This window comes from Corapipo altera, unplaced genomic scaffold (assembly GCF_003945725.1).
Source record: "Corapipo altera isolate COAL_440 unplaced genomic scaffold, ASM394572v1 2, whole genome shotgun sequence".
Taxonomy (NCBI): domain Eukaryota; kingdom Metazoa; phylum Chordata; class Aves; order Passeriformes; family Pipridae; genus Corapipo; species Corapipo altera.
The window spans coordinates 6,702,886-6,722,863 of NW_020884890.1; the positions used below are offsets into that span (position 1 = coordinate 6,702,886).

At 34.2% G+C, this 19,978-nt stretch overlaps 1 protein-coding gene across 50 annotated transcripts in view; it reads left to right on the forward strand.

The window, feature by feature from the left end:
- The window catches only part of RIMS1 (regulating synaptic membrane exocytosis 1), a 191,849-nt gene that overhangs the window by 93,316 nt on the left and 78,555 nt on the right, over positions 1-19,978 (forward strand). For 5 of the 50 annotated variants that reach the window (XM_027644811.1, XM_027644835.1, XM_027644812.1 and 2 more), the window contains 7 exons: positions 2,038-2,115; positions 2,467-2,580; positions 3,042-3,131; positions 7,707-7,790; positions 11,948-12,025; positions 14,264-14,335; positions 18,446-18,628. The exons of 4 other annotated variants lie outside the window; for them this stretch is intronic. In XM_027644811.1, the coding sequence (XP_027500612.1) occupies positions 2,038-2,115; positions 2,467-2,580; positions 3,042-3,131; positions 7,707-7,790; positions 11,948-12,025; positions 14,264-14,335; positions 18,446-18,628 (699 nt within the window). The remainder of the gene's footprint in view (positions 1-2,037; positions 2,116-2,466; positions 2,581-3,041; positions 3,132-7,706; positions 7,791-11,947; positions 12,026-14,263; positions 14,336-18,445; positions 18,629-19,978) is intronic. 41 more of the 50 variants (XM_027644838.1, XM_027644855.1, XM_027644839.1 and 38 more) reach the window with 16 other exon arrangements.

Below are 19,978 nucleotides of genomic sequence, written 5' to 3' on the forward strand. Positions count from 1 at the left end.
CAGCCCTGAGCTTTCTCCTTTCCCTCTTAAAGATTACAGTTACCGTTAGAATTTTTCAGTCACAATTCTTAAATTCTCAATTAATTAAGTAAATATTTTATTATGAACTTTTGATGCACTTTAATCAACCATTATAGCTTTCCAATAGTTTTACAAATCTACTAAACAATTCTGGTCAGTTAACCTGCTAAAAGTTGTGCATGGGCAGCAACAGAGTTAGGTATGAGCGACACTGAATTCAGAGAGTATAGCCTGTTCTTGCGTTTCTCCTTATTCCATTTCTTGCTGGTTTTTTTAATGATCAAAACAACTAACAAATTCACCCTTTTAAAGTAATAGGAATGGTATACTATAAAACAGAATGGTACTTATAATAATGTATTGAAGGTGAATATAAAGGCAAGAGAAGATGATACATTGATTTTTTTTTTTTTAAATTTTGACTCAGTACTTTTAAAAACAGTTTCAGTAAAAATTTGTTCTATGCCACCTTTTATCCTTGCTTGTTTCTAACAGCCTGACATTTATTCATGTCAGAAACATTATAAGGCTTTATCCTTGTTTCCTAGACAGCTTGCTGGATAATGTCTTGATTAGTAGTCAAGATATCTTCAGCATCAAAAAGGAAAGAAACGTTAATGGTTTCATATTAAATGAAAGAAATTAGGTAGTCCAAACTACACAGTTAAGATAATATGATGAGTTTAATACACCAGCTTGGAGTAATACTAGTCCAAGCTGTCCATCCTGTCCATCTGTTTGCAGTTACTGACTAACAGTAGAAATGGTGGAAAGGTCTGTACCTTTGCTATAGACCATTGATTGTCACATTCCATACCTCAAGTCACTCCTAGTTTGATTGGTAGTATCTGCTCCTATGCCGTAACTGACCTGATGGACAACCATTCCTTTGCTCCTCCTTCGCAACGCTACAGTCACCTCTGACAGAGACGTCACCAGTGGTGGCCTCTAAACTCAGACAAGAAGGGTCAAAGCTCCGCTATTAAATCCCTCAGGGTTTTACAAACACTAGGATTTTCAGGCAGAGAGTTGATTTATCTGTCAGTGACACAGCCAGGTTTGTAATGCTCATCTTCTGTGTCGAGGTTCAAACCTTAACAGTAAAGAAAATGTCCTATTGGGACAGACTGTTCTTGATGCTGCAAAATCCTCAAGGCTGCTGGTTCTTCTCCTAATAGCTCTGCACCTGTGTCCTGGTAGGGAATGTGGAAAGTTGTTAGAATTTTCTTATTAACCCCTAACCATTAAATGACCATAATTCCCATTCAGCAACCATTGTCGGCCTTTAAATTTCCACCTTGTTCATTGGGTATAGCTGGATGGTACAGTAAAACATTTCCTGTTCTAAAATCTATGATGATCTTAGACAGTTGTCATGTAACACCTCAGTGCTGCTGTGCTGGCTGATGTAGTAGATCTCCTAAGTCTTTTTTTTAGTTTATTATAAATAACATTTAATTACTGTTAAATTTTGAAATTAAACGTTCAAAAGACTTCCACATTCAAAAAGCCAGAAGCTAATACATTTGTAGTTAAATTTGTAATATTGTATATCCCTGTGTTAGCAAGATTTGCATGTTTAGATGCTGGAGAGGTTAAAGTCTCTGTAGGTCTAAGTAAGGCATCACTTAGAGAAATAAAAAGCAAATTTAATATCAACTTAATCCTTCACAATAACCTGTATATTTTAATTAAAGTATCTATAAATGGAATTTAGATTACCTTCATTTCAAGAAAACATCTCATCTGTACTAGTATTACCGTGAGTTCATCCACTGTATTAAGAAAAGTGTAGATACAAAAATTTGCGCCCCAGTTAGCTGTCACAGTAGTTGAGAAAAACAGATACTGAGAAATCTACTCATACAGCTGCTATAAATACAGAATTTTATATAATACAGAATATTATGCATTTATTTTACATTCTGGTCAGTCTTGGCTTGCCTTTATCTGTCGTTTTATTTCTGGCATATTTTTTTTTTGTTCTGTTTTCTTTTCTGTCCCATCACATTCAAGAAGTTCTGTTAGGCACTATAAAACATTACCACCCAAGATGCCTTTACTAGAAAATGGTACTCATTGGAACCTGTACAGGTAAGAAGTGTTTAGAGTCCCCTTTAAACTCCTGTAGAGTTCAAAGCTCCTTTTATAAAAAATGAATAGACTTATTAAATAATAAAAAACCCCAAACATAAAATGTTTCATACATTTTTATAACTGAAACATAAGGGATCAAATCCTAAAATGACATCATATAGTTGTTTAAATTAATGCCTACATTACAAAAAATCCAAACCAAGCTACTTTGTATTAGGCGAAGTTGTCTTCGCTGTTAAAATTTTATGTTGCATGGTTTTCTTTGTTACATTCTTTTGTTTATGTATGAAATTTCTGTTACATGTCCAATTTACTTTCATTTTGTTTAAATAATTTTAATTTACAAAGCTCAACTCTTCCTGCATGTGCTAAGACCAAATCCGTGATTAGACAGGATATTTCACTCCTTCATGATTGCCTTAATTCACGAATATCGAAACTTGGAGATGATCTACCGGTTAGGTAAGAAACTGAGGATTAATCCCCCCCTTGTTTGGTATCTAATATGGATTTGCAGAATAAATAAGCTTCACTCTAAAGGGATTTCACATGACATATAGTGTATCACATTCTTTTATGTTGGCTTAATAGTTACTGCTGTTAATAAAGATTAAAATTTATTGTTTGGTATTTCTCATTCCACTTTTTTTACAAGTGGATGCTGTTCTGTCTTATTCAGTTTTAAACATTTCAACAATCTTTGCAAAAAATTTCTAGCAGTCTTTTGTTTGCTTTTGTTTTCTAAACAAATCTTGACACTATCATCCAGTCAGCTTTTTTATGTTTTCCTTAATTAAATCATTGTGATCCTACATTTTCTGTAAAGAGAGCATTATTTTATGAGTTAATATCTAACATTGTATTCCTTTCTTTGTTTTCTTTTTCTTTCTCTTCTACCATTGGATGCAATGCACTGGCACTAGTGAACTGCAGCCCTCCCTTGACAGGGCTAGGAGTGCTAGTACCAACTGCTTGAGACCAGATACTAGTTTGCATTCACCAGAACGAGAAAGGTATAAAATAAAAACTTATGGATTTCTTGTCATCTGTGCTGGTGATCTTTATCAGTTTTGTTTTTCTTCATATGAGTACTCTACATTCTTGTACATCCTTGTCTGCTTTGGTATTTGTATACATTTTTGCTCCTGTATTCATGTATGTCATGTAAATTGTGTGTTGGAGTTTATAACTGCTTTTGGCTACTTTCCTTGTTTTGGTTCAAGCTGATGTTCATTGTTTACAAAAGTCCTCAGTATGCTGATAATAGCATTGCAGTGTTAAGTATTTTGAAGCTATCACCTGGTTGTGAATCTTCATCATCATTTGCTAAAAAGTTTTATATTTGTTTCTTGATTGTTCTGTGGACTGCTAATAAAGCAGTGGCATAAATTATAAATGATTATAAAACTCTCATATTTCAAACCAGAGCTGAAGTTTTAGTGATATATTTTTTACAAAACAGCCAAACTTCATTGCTTTCCTAATCTAATCTGCTGCTTCTGCTTTTGCGATTACAAGGCAAATCACTGCATTAAGTTTTTTTTCACTCTATGACATTATATTAAGGTTCACAGAAGTCTTAAGAAGACATGTTTGCAATTTATATTAAATATTGTTGTGTCACATATGCATGTCACATATGCACATATGTTGTGCAGGCATGCTTTCTGTATTTTTACTATTACAATAGCTTGGTTCAAAATTTTAGGTTAATCAAATACTGCTGGTGTATTTGACGGGTGAAATGATTCCACAAAGGAACTTTTCATAATCACCTGTGTTTTTGGCTAAGAGTTATACCATTTTAGAGTGAGATTTTATGTTCACTAAGGGCTATAATAGACTTCCTTTGAGTGGGAATAGGGTGGAATTACAATTTCATCTGTGCAATACATATTTAACTAATGTGGCAGTTAATAATGTTTTGCCAGTCAACCCACAGTATGATGGTTGTAACAGTTACATAATTTTCTTTATTGTGGGAGAGGACATATGAAGAAAGGCACTAAGAATGCGCTTTTCTCTTTGAGATAGGGTTTCTCCTTTTTTTATATGAAATTTCCCTTTCCTTCTTCCACACTTCCCACTGCTCCTCGGCTGGAACTGTACTCCTTTCAAGTTGTACCTTTGTTGCAGAAGAGTGACTAATGCTCTGCTGAGATATCTCTGATAGATCTACAGTAGTTCATTCCTTTTTAAGACTGAGCTCAAGACACTATAGATAATAGGAACATCGTTATTAAAAAAACAACAAAAAAGTTCAGCTGAAGTAAAGCCACTCAGATTGAAATACAGGATATTGATCTAGATTTTTTTAAAAAAAAATGTATCATCATATTAATATGATGTAAATATATACAGCTGCATTCATCTACAACAAGTTATTTAATGTAATAACATATGGACATGAGCAGTATGTTTTGTGCTTATTTCAAGATGCCACCCATCAAGTTGAATATTTAATGAAGCAGTAACTGGCAATTATAAACTATCTAGTTAAAATCTTATACTCAAAACTACATCTGTCATTGATGTTAACTAGTTCTGTTATGTCTTTTTAATTCATGTGCAGCAACCTCTGTCCAATGGCACTGTGCAGAATCTGAAACATTTTTCATGAGCTCTTCGTAATGAAAAGTGTTTAGTCTCTATTAATGGCCTCTATTGCTACTAAATCTGGTTTTGCCAAATCATCAGTGGACCTGATCCAGAAAACTTGCCCATCACTATGAAAGTTTTTCTTAGCATTTAGAAGTCCTAAATAGGTGCTTTTGACTTGGGATCCTTCATCAGATCTTTTTTATTAAATTCATATTCAGATTTTTCTTGATGATTTCACTGAAAATAACAAAATCTGTTATGGACAGTAGAGCCCTATTTCTCTATGTCAGTGGTTTGTGGAAGTGGTTTTGATCCTTGAACTCTCTACAATGTCATTCATGTAATTCGGAAGGGTCAAAGTAGTTACTGGTTTTTAAGATGGTGCTTTGCCAGTAAAAGTAATTTTATTGACCCATTTATACTAGTAGAAAAATACTTCCAGCTATATACATGTATTTGTGATATACAAGTCTTGTTAGTTGCACTAAACCAGAACTAAAGCAATAACAACAAATTTCCTTTTCTCCTTTAAGTTCCATCATTTGAGGAAGTAACATCCATACAACTTGCATGGCAAATTGACCTTACCTTAACAGGGGCTGCTAAAGTTTTTTGGTAAATGAAGTGGTCTGGTAGAGAGCTTAATCCTTCATATACTTCTCTTTTGCACTCTCTTTTTGTACTCTAGGACACTCAAAAATATCCAGCCCCTACAAATACCACTGTGCAGTTGCACCATGACTGCTTTTTTTTTTCTCTCTTCCCACCTCCCATCCCCTATCCCCCTATTTATTCCAAGCTGTTTTGTTTGGGTTTTTTGATTGTGTTGTTCAAGTTCCTATGATGAACTGCAGGGCTTATTTAAGTTTATAATATAGTCATAAATGTCCTCTAATGCCATTAAAAATGTTCTTCCTGCTGCTACTTCCTTTAGTAAGTTTTTTTTTTACTGTTTTTTTCACTGTGTCTCAAAATTTCTGCTATTTTTTTTCCTTGTAAATTGGTTGCTATTTCTTTAGAATGGAGAAATTTGTTTTCAACATCCAGTCAGGAAAGCACATAGGCATGAGGTTTAGGGGCAGAATCTGAACTCATTCAGCAATGGCTTGTCATCATAATAGCATCTTCCTCAGATTGATTTAAGATTGCAGTCAGTGATAGTCACTTAATAATATATAGTATGACTTTTATTTACCATCTACATTTCTTATGTTACAATCAATTGTTGTGTGTATTAGCAGTTGGAAAAAGAGCAGTTGTATAGACTGGTAGTTTTTTGTATGCTTTTGGCCTGAGAGGTTAGCTAGTGGAGATCTGAGCAAATAAAACCAAGGAACCCAGCCCAGGGGTTAGTTCATGTACAACAGGGTCAGCATACTTGCCCCAGAGCTGTGTTAGATTTTTTCTGAGGTGCTTCACTGCAGTAGGAATCAAAACAGGATGTTTGCTATCATCTGGTCACTGCCACCTAAACAAGAGACAAAGCTCAACAGTTATCTATGACTTCATCATAAATAGATAACAGAGAAGTTGGAGCTGGCACTTGATCCAGTTAAGGCCTGTCCTGATTTTGTGTTGATTTTTATGGTGCATGCCTTTCACAGTTGTGTTGAATATCTCCATTTACATTTAAAATAATGTACAGTGTAATAACTGCATTAGGTCTACCTTATATTGTGTTTCCAATTCTTTTCAACCATGTAAAGAAGTAAGTTATTACATGTTTGTTTTGTACTGTGGCTCACAGTCACTCAACATTTAGTGAAAGGGAGCATGTTCTCAAAGCTCATACTCAATGATCCAGTTAATTCTATCAAATGCTCTTTAATATTTGTAGAGGATATCAGCATATTAAGGGCTTTGACTGAGTGCACTGATGCATTAACATTTTCTTTAACCCTTGTTTTGGAGAGAAAAAGAAACTAACTACTAACAACCTATTTGCTCTTAAAACTTCTGAAAGGCCTACCTAACTGTTCAGATAATGCTAATGTCCCTGAAATTTTTGTTATTTGCATGTTCCATAAATAAAACCCTTTTCCTTATTGCATGGACGGGAAAAATACCTCAGAAAGGGAAATATTAGATAGTTGTGCAGAGTTTGTGTAAACATTTTGCCATTCACCACTAAAACAGTATATTTTAAGATTGTATTACAGTTGTACTATTACGATTACAAAACATCCCAATAAAATAAGCAACACGAGTCGAGTCTGTAATATAGTATATATAATTCTAAATTAAATGAGCTTTTTCAAGAAAAAAAAATCATATGATACACCAGTGTTCATTCTCAGTTCAGGTCCTTTTTGTTAAATTTAATTATGTAACATAATGGCATGTACTGTGGAGCTAAAGAGAAATGAACAGAAGAGGAAGTTGGCTGCACACCCTTTCAATATGTATTTTCAAATGATAAAAGATTGCCCAAGTACTTGTACACAAATGTGTGTAGCTTAGTTGTAGCTAAATAATTTACCTGTACTCTTTCACTGCGTTCCAGAAAAGGTGACTTTATGCCCTAGAATTTTTCTTATAGTTCATAGTCCTACATATTTACTGAGATTACATTTTTCTGTGCAAAGAGCTAGGAGTGATGGGCTTAGCAAAATGGCAAGAAAACCACCATCATATTGTTTTGAAAAACTCTCCTAGTTTGGAATTGCACATTTGTATGCAAATGACAGGCTTTTAGATAGTCTAGTATTTGAGAATATTTGAAAACTTAATTGTACACCATGTAGAAGATTTATATTGGTCTAAATTCTGCACCTTTGAGCATACGTTCTCTTTGTTTCAGATGTAATGTTTCTGTTGTAAGTGACCTTAAGAAAAGTATACTCGGGTATGAGAAAACTGTTAAAAAATTAAATTACAGACTTTTATTACTTTTTGGGGTATTTTTCCAGTCCCAAATCCCATATATTTAATTTTATCACAAACTAAATATTGTATTTTTTTTCCTGTTTTATTGAATGGGCAAACAGGGGTAGATTGTCCCCCTCCCTAGAGAGGAGACGACCTACTAGTCCCAGGATTCATATCCAGCATGCATCTCCGGAGGATGACAGGTACTAGTCAGCTCCTCCCAATTGAAAAATGGCTTACTGCATCTTGCACTCTCAGAGGAGTACACTGAAATTTAGAAGTATGCATATATGCAGAGAAAGAATTACAACCTCCAGAAGCCCAAAATAAAGCAGCAGTTTAGACATCATCTCTGCATTTTGTTGAACTGTTATAAAGCACCTAGGAATTAACATCTTTTCAAGTTCTTTGTTTACCTGAATGGGCATGAACCATGAAATAAGATGTCTGATACAACAGAACGTCATCTGTGTTAATGTTCTTTAGTCTGTTTTGACCTGTTTCTGTAAATGGTGGTGGTGCTTTCACTGTGGTGCTTTATAATACTATAAATATTTGTTGTAGAGCATATTCTCGTATATATGTTTATATTTATTGGTTTTGGTTTTTCTTTTCTTAACAAACTGTTCCTAATGGGGGAAAAAACCCACAACCTGGAAGAAAATGTTAACATTTTCTAGTTAATGTATGTAAAAATTGGCACTGTTTGTAAATTCTGTCCAAATCAGGACGGTCTCCATGGAGCAGGTTTTCCTAATAAGGTAGGTTTTGGTTAAGACTATCAGGGCTTTAAAGAAATTTTTATGCTGAATATCCCCTATGATTGATGAAAGCACCTTTGTTTTTTACTTCTCATGAGCTTTCTAATCAGATCAGTTTGTGGTTCTCATTACTTTGGCAGTAGTAATTTTTTGGTATTTTTGTGCCAGCTAGATCTGGGGTTGTTTTAAGCAGATATTATAATTACTATTGAGATGCAAATTAAAAATTTTCCCTTTAAATCTTTTGTACTACAGTAAGTGACAGGATACAGATGGTTCATGTAAATAATCTGTACATGCTATTATGAAGTTGCACTTGAAGCTCTAAGACTGGTATACTGATAAAACTCAGTTACTGTGGTGCCAGTTCTCACCTTCTGTTAAAGTCTATCCACATTACTAACATTTATACTATGATTTATCTTGTTTGCTTGATGCTGGATATATTCCTCTCATACAAGGAAGGAAGAGTGTAATTGTGTTTGGAGAACAATTATTTTCTTATTTGAGTTAGCAATATAAACTATGAAATTAAATTGGTGAAGCATTATTTCAAAGTTGTCCCCCTTACAGATACTGCATTTCCAGAAATTTTTCCAACACATCCATTTGATGGGACAGCTATTAATAGTTTAAAAATGTAGTTTAGGACTTTTAGGAACTTTTAAGTAATTTTTCTTCTCATTTTTTGAGTTGGTGGAAAGATTGCCTTTGACTTCAGAGTATCAGATGATGAAATATTGTGATCAACAATTCAAATTAAATCATAATCATATCACGTTTCAGTGAAATAAGGTTTTCATCTAAGTTCTGCACTTTCCAATGCAAAATTGTAGACCTTTTTATGTCAGCTGAAATTTTGTGGAGAAAGACTGACATCATCTAAAACCAGTTAGCAAGCATTTTATAGTAAAGCATCTGTAGGGTATAGAATCTGTAATGGGAACGATTTCGAGTTGGATAACAGCAATCTAATTTTCTAAGTGAAGTCGGTACCTTATTGTGTTTGTAAGTCTTGCATTCGATCTGGTCTCCAAATCTCAGCGAGAAAGTCACTGATGAACCTAGAAGGGGTTTAGGTTGACCTCAATCCTGATGAATGTTTTCAGCCTAACAGTTCTGGGATCTTTCTACCAGATTAAAAGAAATTCTGAGGACATTGGACTCTTTGTATTGCATGTCCAATACAAAATAGTAGCCCACCTTGTCTGCAGACAGAGGGTATCAAAGGTACTTTTACCTTTGTTTTCTACTCTTTTAGTTTTCATTTGTTCTGATTATTTCCCATATTTATTGCAGTAGGCCAACACTAGTCAGTTATATAATTTTTTTATATTTTTTTTAAGATATACTAGTAACAACTTGAAAAGTGAAGCAGTGGGTGTTAGGGAATGACTGTCTGATGGATCAGCAGGGCTAACTAACTAACTACTTGTCACCACTTGCAAATAATATTTCACAGAATAATTGACTTTGGCAGGTGTCATCTTACTCTTCATTTGATTACATTACAGATTTATCCTACAAATTGGCCAAATTTGTATATAGGGTGCTGTCAAGATTTATGAATACAGTTCTTAAGTGCATATGACATGCATTGTTTCTAATTTTGATAATTTTTTTGCAACATTTTATTTATTGATAATGATTTCTAAAATAAATTTTAATAAAAGTCCTTGCAAGATTACTGTTATTGTGGACTTTACTCATTTGCTGTATCAGAAAGAAGTGATTCTTTCATTAAATTGACAAGATGAGACATGAGTTATGTATTATTTCAGTGTTAAGAATTAACAAATGTTTGGTTATATCATGTATTTCTGTAAGATATTTTAAAGAACATAATAGCTTCGTTGCTGGAAGGTTTTTAGATGGTTTTTTTTTGTACTGGCAATTAGAATTATAAAGTTTAAATGTCTAATGCCTACAGCATAGATAGACTGGTATCTGGAGAACTGTGAAACTGTGAAATTGTAAGTGATGATAAAAACAAGGGAAATGAAAGCTGAGAATTTAATGGTAGGTGGAAATTTTATTCAGACTGTTCTTTTTGAGAGGTCTGCATATATTGTCAGCATATAACCAATAGTGGATAAAAAAAGCCTGCAAAAAATTAATTATCAAATACTTTCAGTTAAGAGAAGTAGCTTTTGTCAGTCATGTGTGCATCTATAAGAATGCTTATCCAAGAGTCATCCTGAATCCAGCTGTAGAGCAAGTGCCCCTTTGGTACTGTCATGACTTTGCTTTACTGTGCTGTACACTGCCAGTAAAAGAACGATTTGGTCTGATTGATCCTTTCCCATTTTTCGGCAACCACTATGTGACTTGATCAAGGAAGCAGTTTTGCAAGACATAAATTGAACTGCTAAGAATGAGCGTGAGGAGGTGGCAAGCCCTCAGAATATTTGTGGCTTCCCGGTTCACATACCATATAGATCCAGCCTTTTAGAAAACTTCAGTAAAAATCAGGAAGTATTGAACATGACATTCTTGATGGTTTTAAGGCTACATAAAGTAGCAGACTCACTGCAAAACACTGAGGTCTCTTGTACAAGCCAGTAATAAATAATTTTAAAATGTTAGACACTTAATTATAATGTTACAATGTATTATAATGTTGTCACTTTAGGAATAATAATTCTTAATTTTGATAGGAATATTGTCATATTTCTCTTTGTAGATTTTGTTTACACTGAACAGTGTTAAATATTTTGAGGCACACAGGTATTTGGAACATGAACTTCAATACTTTGTCTGTATTTAAAATAATATAAAGTGCCTGTCTATATATGATACCATAGATCACTGATTTGGTGTCACAGTTGGTAGATTTATGATCCAAAAGAGAAATCTTAGTATTTCCTCTCTTTATTGTAGGTATAGATGCAAATATATTACATTATCTAGATTAGTAGTGGACTGCAAATTTTCCTGAGTTTTATCTTTAAAATCCAAATTTGATATTTGGAAATTCAGAAATAGTCTGATCTTCATTTGGTTTTTGTTTGTTTGTTTTGTTTTTGTTTTTAAAGAAAGCTCAGTCAGTTATTCTACTTTGCTGTTGAAATATTTTTAATTATTACTGTAGCAGATTGACTGGTAACAGAATAAGCACTTACCATCAAAATATATGACATTATGAAATTTACTTGTATTTTCAGGAGAATTTCACAGTATAATGACAAAATACACATCTTTGTAAGGGAAGATGTTCTGTATAGGTTTATATATTAATCTAATGAACGATAGCATGGATTAATTCTGGAGAAGGATAATAGCAGCTATTAGACTACAGTGCTGCCATTCAACATGTAGGATATAAAGGTTTTTTAAAACATTGTTGTGACTTTCATTCTATAGTTTATTACATCTTAGACTGTTGATATTGCATCTAAAAATTTTAACATTTCCCTGCAGTCTTTGGATTAAATCAGTGGATGGGCGAATAAGAAATATAACCTTTTTCAACAGATAGCACCTTAATGCTTTTGGTTTAAATATTTGACTGCATGTCTCCACCTTCACTGCATGTGACCATCTCTTTGTTTCTGCTCATTCTGTCCAAATACACATCCATGTTTCCAAATATTGTGAAGAACAAGGACGCTGGAGTCTTGCATTCCAAAACAGGACAGTGTAGACCACCTAAGTGCTAAACCTGGAGCAGCACAGAGGTATCCTTATTTACTCAAATCATAGATAAATGAGGTATTGGTGATAGTATATTCTTCATATGCTCTGCATACTTTCACGTTTTCTTTCTTTTTCGGGTTTTATGTACAAGTACATATATACATGTATTGCTCATGGATAATATTTATTCTCCTTAAAGATATGTTTAAGAGGTAAATTTGAGTATGACATGAGTGTTCTTACCCCAGCACACTCTTTGTACACTGTATGTGAGCACAAAAGGACACCTACTTCTAAATGCCCACGTACCAATGCCCACGTGCTCGAGCTGAGCCAGGACTCCAAGCACTGTAGTAGGCTGTTGAGCATATGGAAATGTATACAGCATCATCTTAGCAAGAGGAAGGAAACAGAAAGGAAACTGATTTTATATAATTTCTAGTATGGGCTGTTCCCAAGGACACCACTGAGAGCAGAGAACTAAGTATATCCAGCTCATTAGTGCTATGTATTATCTTGTTACTTTTCACAGGAAAACGTGTCCTACTCTCAGCTTTTCCATTCTACTAAAAGTAGTCACTATGTGCTCTTTTTCTCCATTGCATGTAACACCACAATCTAAGCAAGTGACACAAGGAGTAAGAGAAAAAGTAGCCCCAACCAACCAAGTAAGCAGAAAATGAAGAGGGTGACATAATTTGAATGATAATGCTACTGCATACAGTGGATCTAGCCCTAACTTTAAATACTTTTCTAACTGTAGGTTTTATGTAAAGCTGCAGCATTTAATATGTGTGATTTCCTATGCACCTACCTTATATTTGTCCTGGTAAAGGAATAGAATTGAAAAGTAAAGCGAATATACAAAGAATAAACCTGAAAAAAAATAGCTTGAGGACAAAAGGGATTTTAATTTTTAATCTGAAATACTATTTTTTTGGAAGAAAATATATTCTTTCAAAACCCAGAAAGCTTCAGGTAATGACCTCTCGTTATGCAGAAAGCATTTTGTATTTTGCTGCAATGTTTTCTTTGTTGTGAAGTATACTGCATCACAATATAATGCTCATCAAATATTGCAGTGGGTACAAATAATGAAAATCCACTGTGATTATGTTCTTTGGGTATAATTTAGTGTCACAGCTGTTTAGGTATCTTCCAGGTCAGACATTGGATTACTTTTTATAACAACAAAGGTTTAAAGGAGAACATATTACTTTAAATATTATTAAATATTATTGTATCATTACAAGATCTTACAACTGTTAAGTTTGTCAGAGTTTCTGGTCTATGAATGAATAATCATCGTTCCCTGGTTTTGACCACTCCTGTGGGTTTTGACCACTAAAAGACTAGTATATATTGATGATTTTTAGAGGTTTAAAATTATAAATCCTAGATTGTAAATGCTCACATTCCTATGAATAGTACAGAAAATTTTGGAACACAAGATTTGCAGAGATTTGCATAGTATGTTTATAGTCCTGAGTAGTAATGATGAAATATGACTTTACCTTTCTTCTTACATGTATCAACTCATATTGCTGTTCCTTGTTCTTATTTACTATCAAAGTAAGCTCTTAGACTGTCAAAGGTAACTAGTGCCTCACTGTCCAAATGTCAGATGGATTCTGTAAAAGACTTCTGTAGAAATGGAGTGAGGGAATGAAATAAATGTCTATCTTATTTATATTGACTAGGAAAAAAAATAGAATCAGTTTCAACTGCTTCTAAAAACTTTAACAAGTTTTAATAGGATGAGAATTTTAAAAGCCAAGTTTTTATTAATATAGTGACACCCTTATTTAAATCTGTTATGATGCAGTATTTGTTTTGCTTTTGAAATTTAGATTCAAAGCAATTTTAAAATTTACATTTGAATAGTATTTTCTGATACTTTCTGTAACACTTTATTCCTGCCTTCTACTCTTGAATTTGTTTTTCATGCTGTTAAGAGATGACTTATAGCCTATGAGGAGGCATTGTTTTAATCAAATACAGACTGTGAAGGGGGAACTAGTTGCAGACTCAGTCAGGATTAATGTTTTCTTTCCTGTTTTGGTACCTCGTAACTCTCACACCATGAGCCTTAATCAAACCTAATCAGTGCAATGCCTCTTAAATCTCAAATTCACCAGCCTGTTCATGATGGTCACTGTCACTTTCTTATCTGTCAACCATTTCTGTTATTACCTTTATAATACATGAATAAATAATCTTCATATTTCTGTATTCTTTTTGTTCTTTGTTTATTTCTTTTCTGACATGTTGTTTCACAGGCAGTCCAGAAAAGTGGAAAGATATAGCAGCCAAAAACAAACTAGGAAAGGCTCCGCAACTGAAACGGAAAGGTAGGATTGTTGATCGATGTGTAAACCATCTCCTATTATTAGTCCGATTCCAGTTTGTTGAATATACCTCTGATACAACTTTTTAAAACACCTGTGACAGTACCCAGAGCAATGTTGTTGTAATTGACAGTATTATCTACTCTGTATCTCTATTATTATCACTGTATTGCATACATGTGGAATTTTTCTGGCATTCATTATTGCAGATAAATTCAGTGGTAAAGACTAGCAGTTATTTTCTGCACTTAACCACTGATTTTTTAAAAAAATCTTTATTTTACATTAATTTTGAGGATGATAAAATATAATAGATTAGATAGATAGATATAATAGATTATTAATTCCAAATGTCTGTGATCAAGTTAATTTCACTTTAAAATATAACAAAGTTACACATTTAAATATGTATAGAAAATTTCAACATCTATCATTATATAGAGTTAATATAAACACTGAAACTTTAACTTTTGTATTTATTGAATTTTCCCAAACTTGTATTATCATTATAATTTTAACTTTGATGCTACAGTGGTATGGGGTTACATATTCAAATTCTTAAGAAAAGGTGAAAAAACCAAAGATATATACTGAATCATAAGAACATCTAGTAAAATTTTCAACCCTGTGTCTTGCTAAAATAAGAGCAGTGAAGAGGGAAGAGATCCTTCCTCTGTCAGAAATAGATTTATGTTACCTTGATGAGCAGAGGTGGAATGTACATCTGTTTACATTGTGAAAGCTGAAAATCTTCCATGAACAACACAGACATCTGTTTTCAGTGAAAACATGCATTACATAGCAAAACTTCAGAGTTTTTATTTTGTTTTACTGCTTCAAGTCCCAGACTATCGTTCTTGATGAAAAAGCAATGGTTACATTTTTCTTGAGTTTGATGATTCTGTTGTCACAACAACCCAGTTTCCTTTTTAGTTTGAATAAGAGAAATTACCTAAATATGGCTGAAATCCTTACTATGATTGAATCAGGGACTGTTTTGCCACAGAGATCACTAAAGCCATTTTTTCACCTGTTTTTTCTAACTCCTGAAGAGTTAGAAAGGGGTTTGGTTCTTGGTAACCATTCAGCAATGAGCCCAGTGAAAAAGAGCATAGGGAAACATCAATTGTGCTGCTTCTTTTTACATCTCCATGGCACATACTGTAGGTTTTTGTTTCCCTAAAATGATTCACGGTGATAGATGTGAGACAAAATGTCTAAATAAGTCTGAGCGCTGTAGTTCAGTATTTCTTCATAGATATAATATTGCACTAGTGCCAAAAAGTTTTGATAATAGGGTAGGCAATTAATTTTCTTATAAAATATAATTTAAGACTCTTTCTTCTTCAAATATCTATTTTTTCCTAAGAATTGCTCTTTATTTTACAATTTACAAATCTTGCCTATTAGTTAAGCAGATTATTGGAATAAGGTATCAGCATGCTGTCAGCTTCTCTATAAAGCATTTCAGCATTTTATGTAAGATTAAATTTTCTATGTATTGTGATAGCTTAGGAAATATACATAAAAGCGAAAAGGCCAACCTTTTCAGGGTAATTTACAGAACCTAAACCTTCTCTTAATTCAATGAGATAAACCTTCAAGATGGAATTCAGTAAAATGTTCAGAAGGACTAAGACTGATTACATGAAAATCCAGCCTTTTCTGTTCTTGTCTGAATGAGCAAAACTTGTAAAATTCGGTTCATCTCAATCCTAAAATGTTTTCTTTCAGCCCTAACTAAACACTCTAGAAATGCCAGAAGTGACGTTACCTGTCATATATGCTAGGATACATACAGTTTTTAACTGTATTTTCTATATTTTGCATAGGACATGATACCAGGGGTGCACTGGATTGGTGATGCTGTCTTATTTATAGGGTTTTATTATAGTTTCTTAGGTGGCAACCAGCCTGCCTGTAACAAATGTGGATAGAGCCTTCCCAAATCTTCATTTGCAAAGCCTAGCCATGATAGGTGGCAGCATGTTTTATTTAATATGTGTCACCGAGGCGTCTGTCTGAAGATAAGGAAATTTGAATTTTCTTGTATGCTGGCGGAGCTGGAACCTGTAGGATTCCTCTGTAGACCATTGCCAGCTGAATTAATAAGTTTGGTGCTTGCAGTGTTCCCACCTTCTGTGAGGAACCTGGAGATGAGATACACATGTATGTGCTCATTGCAGTCTCACTTCTCACCAGGTATCATTTTTTCCCCAAATTCCTCTCCTCTTCATACTTCTTATCTCAGTTCTGTCTCATTTTCTCACTACCTTATTGTCTCCCATGCTTGTTTCTTGTTCCTTTTTGTCTCATTCTAGAGATCAGCCATCTGCAGGCTTCTTCCTTCCAGCAATAGATCTTTCTCCTAGGCCAGCAAGTCCTTAAATCCATTCTAGTTATTCTTCAGTTGCCTTTTAGCTCTCTTTTCATTTGCACCCCAGGTAGCATATTCATCTCATTGTAATAATCTAGCTAATGCAAATCTTGAGCCTTATTTATCTTCGAGTTAAGCAGATCCTCTGTCTTTCTCTTGGAAGAGGACATATCTGTAAAAAGAGTATTACTGGAGAAGGAGATAAGTTTCTGAATTGCAGAAGGTAAGTCCTGTCCTGTTCTGAGGACAGACTCACAGTGTTTCACTAGGCTCTCAAATAAATTCCAGGATATTTAGCCTCTAAAATGAAAAATATCAGAACTGAGAACGTGATGACTTTTTTAGATTGAAGCATTTATTCATAGTAAAAGCAAACAAGAAGTTTCTCATACTGAGTGGGATCCATATTTACCTTATGGATGTTATGATGTTTAGACATCTGATAAAATGGATCCTTAAAAGCTGGTTATGTGCAACAGTTGGGATAGATTACTTTTACATTCAGCATGGAGAAACAGGCATTTTCAGAACTCAGCTCATCTTCATTATCATAAGCATCTTTCAGAATCAGCAGATTCAGTCTCTTCAAGAATGTCATAGTTATTACCAGGGCAAACCAGGAGTTAAGCTGAAGAAGTGTTAGGGCTTAAGAGAGAATATAAGCAATGGCAACTGAATCTTGAATTTTTTGCTTTGTGACTGGTCTTCCACATAAACTGTTACTGATGAAATGGTTTTGAATCAAAACCTGTTTGTTATCCTTGGTAGGCATCTGCATGTAATTTCATATGTAGGGTTTTTTTTAGGATAACTTCTTAGTGTATGATAGTCATATGAACCAGACAGTTCCTTGGTTACTTTGATTGTATTTTGTGGGAAAGTTATGCTGGATGTGTGAGTCTACAGAAATTAAAAAGAACCCAAGCAAAACCACCCCACAACGAAATGATGTCACAAGCCATTGAAATTTCTGAAATAACAGCAGATATAGTAGTACCACTTACAAAATGCTGCACTGTTGGAAAGCCAGGGAAGAGTAAAAAGGCACGTTTAGAATACTTGGGCACTCTACAAACCTGAAATGTTTCAGCTTATCCTTTACTTGCAGCTGATGCAATTACTGAACTAGTATTAATTATGCTTTATTATGCTAACATGATTAATCATTTTACTGCATAATATAATTTATTTTCATTATAGTTCCTTTAGAACCGTATTTCTGTTTTAGTACTTAGAGATACTTAAATAGATTTCTTATTTCAAACTGTTGGGGAAACAGGGAATTATGTATGTGCCTCCATATTGTCCTTTTTTAGGAAACTAATTGAAATGCAGTTAGTATTTTTAATAAAGGTAAAAGATATGTTTTAGAAACAGAAATGCTTTGTGATAAAACTAGGTATTCACACCCTACTCTGGTCTAGTCCTTATGTCATATGTGTTGTTAGCTTGTGTTTGCTGTGTTTAAGGTGCAGCTAGAGTTTTTGGCCAACTTTCCACTGTAAGCAGTGCAATTCAACAGTTCCAAAATTAGGGTCATGTGTATCTGCGGTGGTGAGTGTTCTGCAGTTTGTCCTTTTGAAAACAGATTTGCATTCATAATTAATAACTTCTATCTGAAACATCAGTCCTGGTCCTGCAGCCAGGATTTGCAATGTTCTTTGATGGAGGGGGGCAGGGGAAGATGTGCCTGGAGCTAACAACTGAACAGTTTCTTTTTGGCACTGATATTTTAGGGGTCTGCTACCATGTCTTTCTAGAAGGGGACTTCCAACCCCACGAACGACTGAACAGCCAGTCATTAGGGGAAAACATCACACTCGCTCAAGGTCGAGTGAGCAGTCTAGTATCAAACCCTTATGCTCTGTACATCACCTAGCATCCGGAGGGTCGGCGCCACCTTCTCCACTTCTGACAAGGTTGCTATTATGTGTACAGCATAGCCTTCATGTTCTGCCTCCCAGGTTTCAGTGTGGTGTTGTACTTTTCTGAGCATACTTGGCACGTTCACTCATTCTGGCACCATAGATTATCCTCTCTTCATATCCTTTATGCCATCTATCTTCACCATCCAGATGGTACTTCTTGCTGTTGAATTTAAGTAGTTATGCTAAGTAAAAGGTTTGCTGTGTTTTGTCCCTCCATTGTTGTGTTTTGTTCTGTATCCATCTGAAAATTATCAAAATACTTTTCTTAAACATTATGCAGAAAATCATGTGCTGTTCACACAGCTAACTGATCTTACAAGCTGATGTTACAAGTCAGTTGATCTATGTGGTGAAAGCCAACAGTATTTTGAATTTGCACAAATGTGTTACTTAAAATTATAAATTATCTACTTGCAACCCTAGTGTAGTAGATAAACAGTGCTTATCCACTATAGTGAGTCTGATATTACTGTAACTGGCAAGGACATTTCATAGTAAGCTCTCCTCAGTGGTCTGCTGCTTCGCATCTTTGTTTGACTTTTTTAGACCTTTTCCCCATAGTTATTATAGGTACCCATACTTACTTTAAACACCAGCATTCTGAAAGTGTTTGATGTGTTAAACTCAGAAGCTACATCTATATGTAAGAAATCAAGTAGCCACGTTGCTCTGAAATAGTGCTAGTTAGAATTCAACAAAGAAGTTTAGGACATTCACTTAGGTATAAATATTAAAAATCTAACACATGCTTTGCATGACAAAAAGATACGCTCTCACACACACACCCCCCCACACCCCAATACCAAGGTTAAAAGTTTTTTTCCTTCGAGATCAAAGAAAAACCACATGCTATCCTATGGGAATCAATACTTGCTGTCCAGTTCTCTGTGGCCTTGTGCGATTATTGCATCAGCACAAAGGGAATACTGAATTTAATGAGACACAGAGGTGGCATTTTTTATTGCCGTTGAACCAGTGCAGAAGAATGTATAAATTGTGAGTCATAATCATAAATAGTTCTAGTGCTTTTCATTCGATGGCTTTTGACTAGTACTTTATCTAAAAAAAAAAAAAAAGGAAATAAAAGAGAAACACAACAAAAAACCCCCCACAAACAAATAAATTTTAAAAAAACTCAAATCAATCAAAGGAAATAATTTCTTCTTAGTCAAAGGTAGTTAGAGAAATTAAATGTTATGCCTTATAAGTTTACCAGATATCTAGACCTGTGTATATGCATATGGCATAGACCAAATGCAGACTTTTTCACACTCATCTTCAGTATCTGCCACTTAATATGTGTTTAAAATTCAGAATATAAAAAGTCTCTTCGTTTGGCTG